The 2,753-nt window shown below is 37.6% G+C and overlaps 2 protein-coding genes across 7 annotated transcripts in view; one reads left to right on the top strand and one right to left on the bottom strand.

Annotated features, from left to right (window-relative positions):
* Positions 1–2,753, top strand: part of STARD4 (StAR related lipid transfer domain containing 4) — a 23,156-nt gene that overhangs the window by 14,903 nt on the left and 5,500 nt on the right. For all 5 annotated transcript variants that reach the window (XM_059418359.1, XM_059418356.1, XM_059418357.1 and 2 more), the window contains exons 5-6: positions 1,317–1,431; positions 2,549–2,706. In XM_059418359.1, coding sequence (XP_059274342.1) covers positions 1,317–1,431; positions 2,549–2,706 — 273 coding nt within the window. The remainder of the gene's footprint in view (positions 1–1,316; positions 1,432–2,548; positions 2,707–2,753) is intronic.
* CAMK4 (calcium/calmodulin dependent protein kinase IV) overlaps positions 77–2,753 on the bottom strand; it is a 242,090-nt gene continuing 239,413 nt past the window's right edge. The window contains exon 13 of one of the 2 annotated variants that reach the window (XM_059418354.1): positions 77–1,174. In XM_059418354.1, coding sequence (XP_059274337.1) covers positions 1,167–1,174 — 8 coding nt within the window. In that variant the 3' untranslated portion in view covers positions 77–1,166. The remainder of the gene's footprint in view (positions 1,175–2,753) is intronic. The other variant, XM_059418352.1, reaches the window with a different exon arrangement.

Raw genomic sequence — 2,753 nt, 5'->3', positions numbered from 1 at the left:
CTCCATATAGCTGCCCAGTTTTCCCAGCACCATTTATTGAAGAGACTGTCTTTTTTCCACTGTATATTTTTTCCTGTTTTGTCGAAGATTATTTGACCATAGAGTTGGGGGTCCATATCTGGGCTCTCTACTCTGTTCCACTGGTCTATGTGTCTGTTTTTATGCCAGTACCATGCTGTCTTGGTGATCTCAGCTTTGTAGTAAAGCTTGAAATCAGGTAACGTGATGCCCCCCGTTTTATTTTTGTTTTTCAACATTTCCTTAGCGATTCGTGGTCTCTTCTGATTCCATACAAATTTTAGGATTATTTGCTCCAGCTCTTTGAAGAATACAGGTAGAATTTTGGTCGGAATAGCATTAAAAGTATAGATTACTCTAGGCAGTATAGACATTTTAACAATGTTTATTCTTCCGATCCAAGAGCATGGAATGGTCTTCCATCTTTTTGTGTCTTCTTCAATTTCTTTCATGAGTGTTCTGTAGTTCCTCGAGTTCAGATCCTTTACCTCTTTGGTTAGGTTTATTCCCAGGTATCTTATGGTTCTTGGTGCTATAGTAAATGGAATTGATTCTCTGATTTCTCTTTCTGTATTTTCATTATTAGTGTATAAGAAAGCCACTGATTTCTGTACATTGACTTTGTATCCTGCCACATTGCTGAATTGCTGTATGAGTTCTAGTAGTTTGGGGGTGGAGTCTTTTGTGTTTTCCATATAAAGAATCATGTCATCTGCAAAGAGAGAGAGTAAGCTTCTTCATTACCAATTTGGATACCTTTTATTTTCCTTTGTTGTCTGATTGCTGTTGCTAGGACTTCTAATACTATGTTGAAATAGAGTGGCGAGAGTGGGCATCCTTGTCATGATCCTGATCTCAACGGGAAGGCTGCAAGCTTTTTCCCATTGAGGATGATATTTGCTGTGGGTCTTTCATAGATAGATTTGATGAAGTTCAGGAATGTTCCCTCTGTCCCTATACTTTGAAGCGTTTTAATCAGGAACGGATGCTGGATTTTGTCAGATGCTTTTTCTGCATCAATTCAGAGGACCATGTGGTTCTTCTCTCTTCTCTTATTAATGTGTTCTATCACATTGATGGATTTGCGAATGTTGAACTATCCTTGTAGCCCAGGGATGAATCCCACCTGGTCATGGTGGATAATCTTTTTAATGTGCTGTTGGATGTAAGAATTATTATTAATAATAATTATAAATACATTTTAAATTAATCTTAGTTTTTTACTAAGGGTTAAGTTATGATATATGAGTTCATATATATTTCCTAAGTAGTAATACCTGTTACCTGTTCTCTTTCAGAATTGCTGTGTGATGCGTTACACTACCGCTGGTCAGCTTTGGAATATAATTTCCCCAAGAGAGTTTGTTGATTTCTCCTACACTGTGGGTTATGAAGAAGGGCTTTTGTCCTGTGGTAATGATCTCAAAACTCTATGATATCTTTTCATTTGTTTTAAATATTTGAGGTTTCTTGGCTGGATGTTTCTATGTGAGATATATTTTCAGCCTTCACACTTATTTTATACTAAGCTTTGCAATTGCTACATCATAGGAATTAAAATAACAATATCAAGAAGGGTTTTGAAATCTTTCTGGTAAGTTTTTATTCTCAGTTATGTGGTATCCTCCAGGTCACCACTGAGAAATATGAATCACATGCCTGCCTCTGAGAAAGGGTTGTAGTAAATAGATTAAATCACTCTCAGAAAACAGCTTCTTGGTCATATACATAACACACTGGTATGTGTTAGAATATTTTTCCTTCCTTGAGCTATGTAATAAATATTTTTCTTCTAAAAATGAAGAATACTGGGCACCTGGGTGGCTCAGTGGGTTAAGCCTCTGCATTCAGCTCAGGTCATGATCTCAGGGTCCTGGGATCAAGCCCCACATTGGGCTGTCTGCTCAGCAGGGGGCCTGCTTCCCTTACCACCCCCCCTGCCTGCCTCTCTTCCTACTTGTGATCTCTATCAAATAAATAAATAAAAATCTTACAGAGAAAAAGAATAATAATAGAAAAAAGGAATAATAGAAGGCTCCTGCTTTCTAAAATATATCTATAGGGAAATCAGTCTTTTTCTGTGTATAGTATATACTTGAGTTGGCAGTTTTAGGTAAATATCTACTTGTTTACTCTTAACCAGCCAGTACCAAAGTTGGATGTAGTAATGTCTTTAGGGAGTAGTGGTGGTACTGTCGTTTTGATTTTGGGCACCTTGAGGCCTTGCTGCTACAGCCAAGATTCATAGTTTCCAAGGAGTTACCAAGATGACATAATGTTACCTATTCTGATGGGATTAGAACTTTCCCCATTACCTCTAGCCCTCTGCCAGAATTTTACTTGGTAATTATCTTTTTCATTCTTCCATGGTCACTCTTGGGGCTTAGTTTTCATCTACATGGATAAGAAGAAAAAATATTTAAACAGGAAATCTGAAAATATTGTTTAATGAGAGTTGTAGACTATTTATAGTCTATTTACTATTTACCGTCACTGCCATTAATGGTGTTATTTTAAAATTTCCTTGTAGGGCTAAGTGTTGACTGGAATGAAAAGAGACCAGAATTTATTCGTGGCTATAACCATCCCTGTGGTTGGTTTTGTGTTCCGCTTAAAGACAGTCCACACCAGAGTCTTTTGACAGGCTACATTCAGACGGATCTGCGCGGGATGATTCCTCAGTCTGCGGTAGATACAGCCATGGCCAGCACTTTAATCAACTTCTATGGTGATTT

The sequence above is a fragment of the Mustela nigripes genome, chromosome 12, assembly GCF_022355385.1.
Source record: "Mustela nigripes isolate SB6536 chromosome 12, MUSNIG.SB6536, whole genome shotgun sequence".
Lineage (NCBI taxonomy): Eukaryota > Metazoa > Chordata > Mammalia > Carnivora > Mustelidae > Mustela > Mustela nigripes.
The sequence above is the reverse complement of the archived record's forward strand: the minus strand, read 5'-3'. Positions and strand labels throughout refer to the sequence as shown.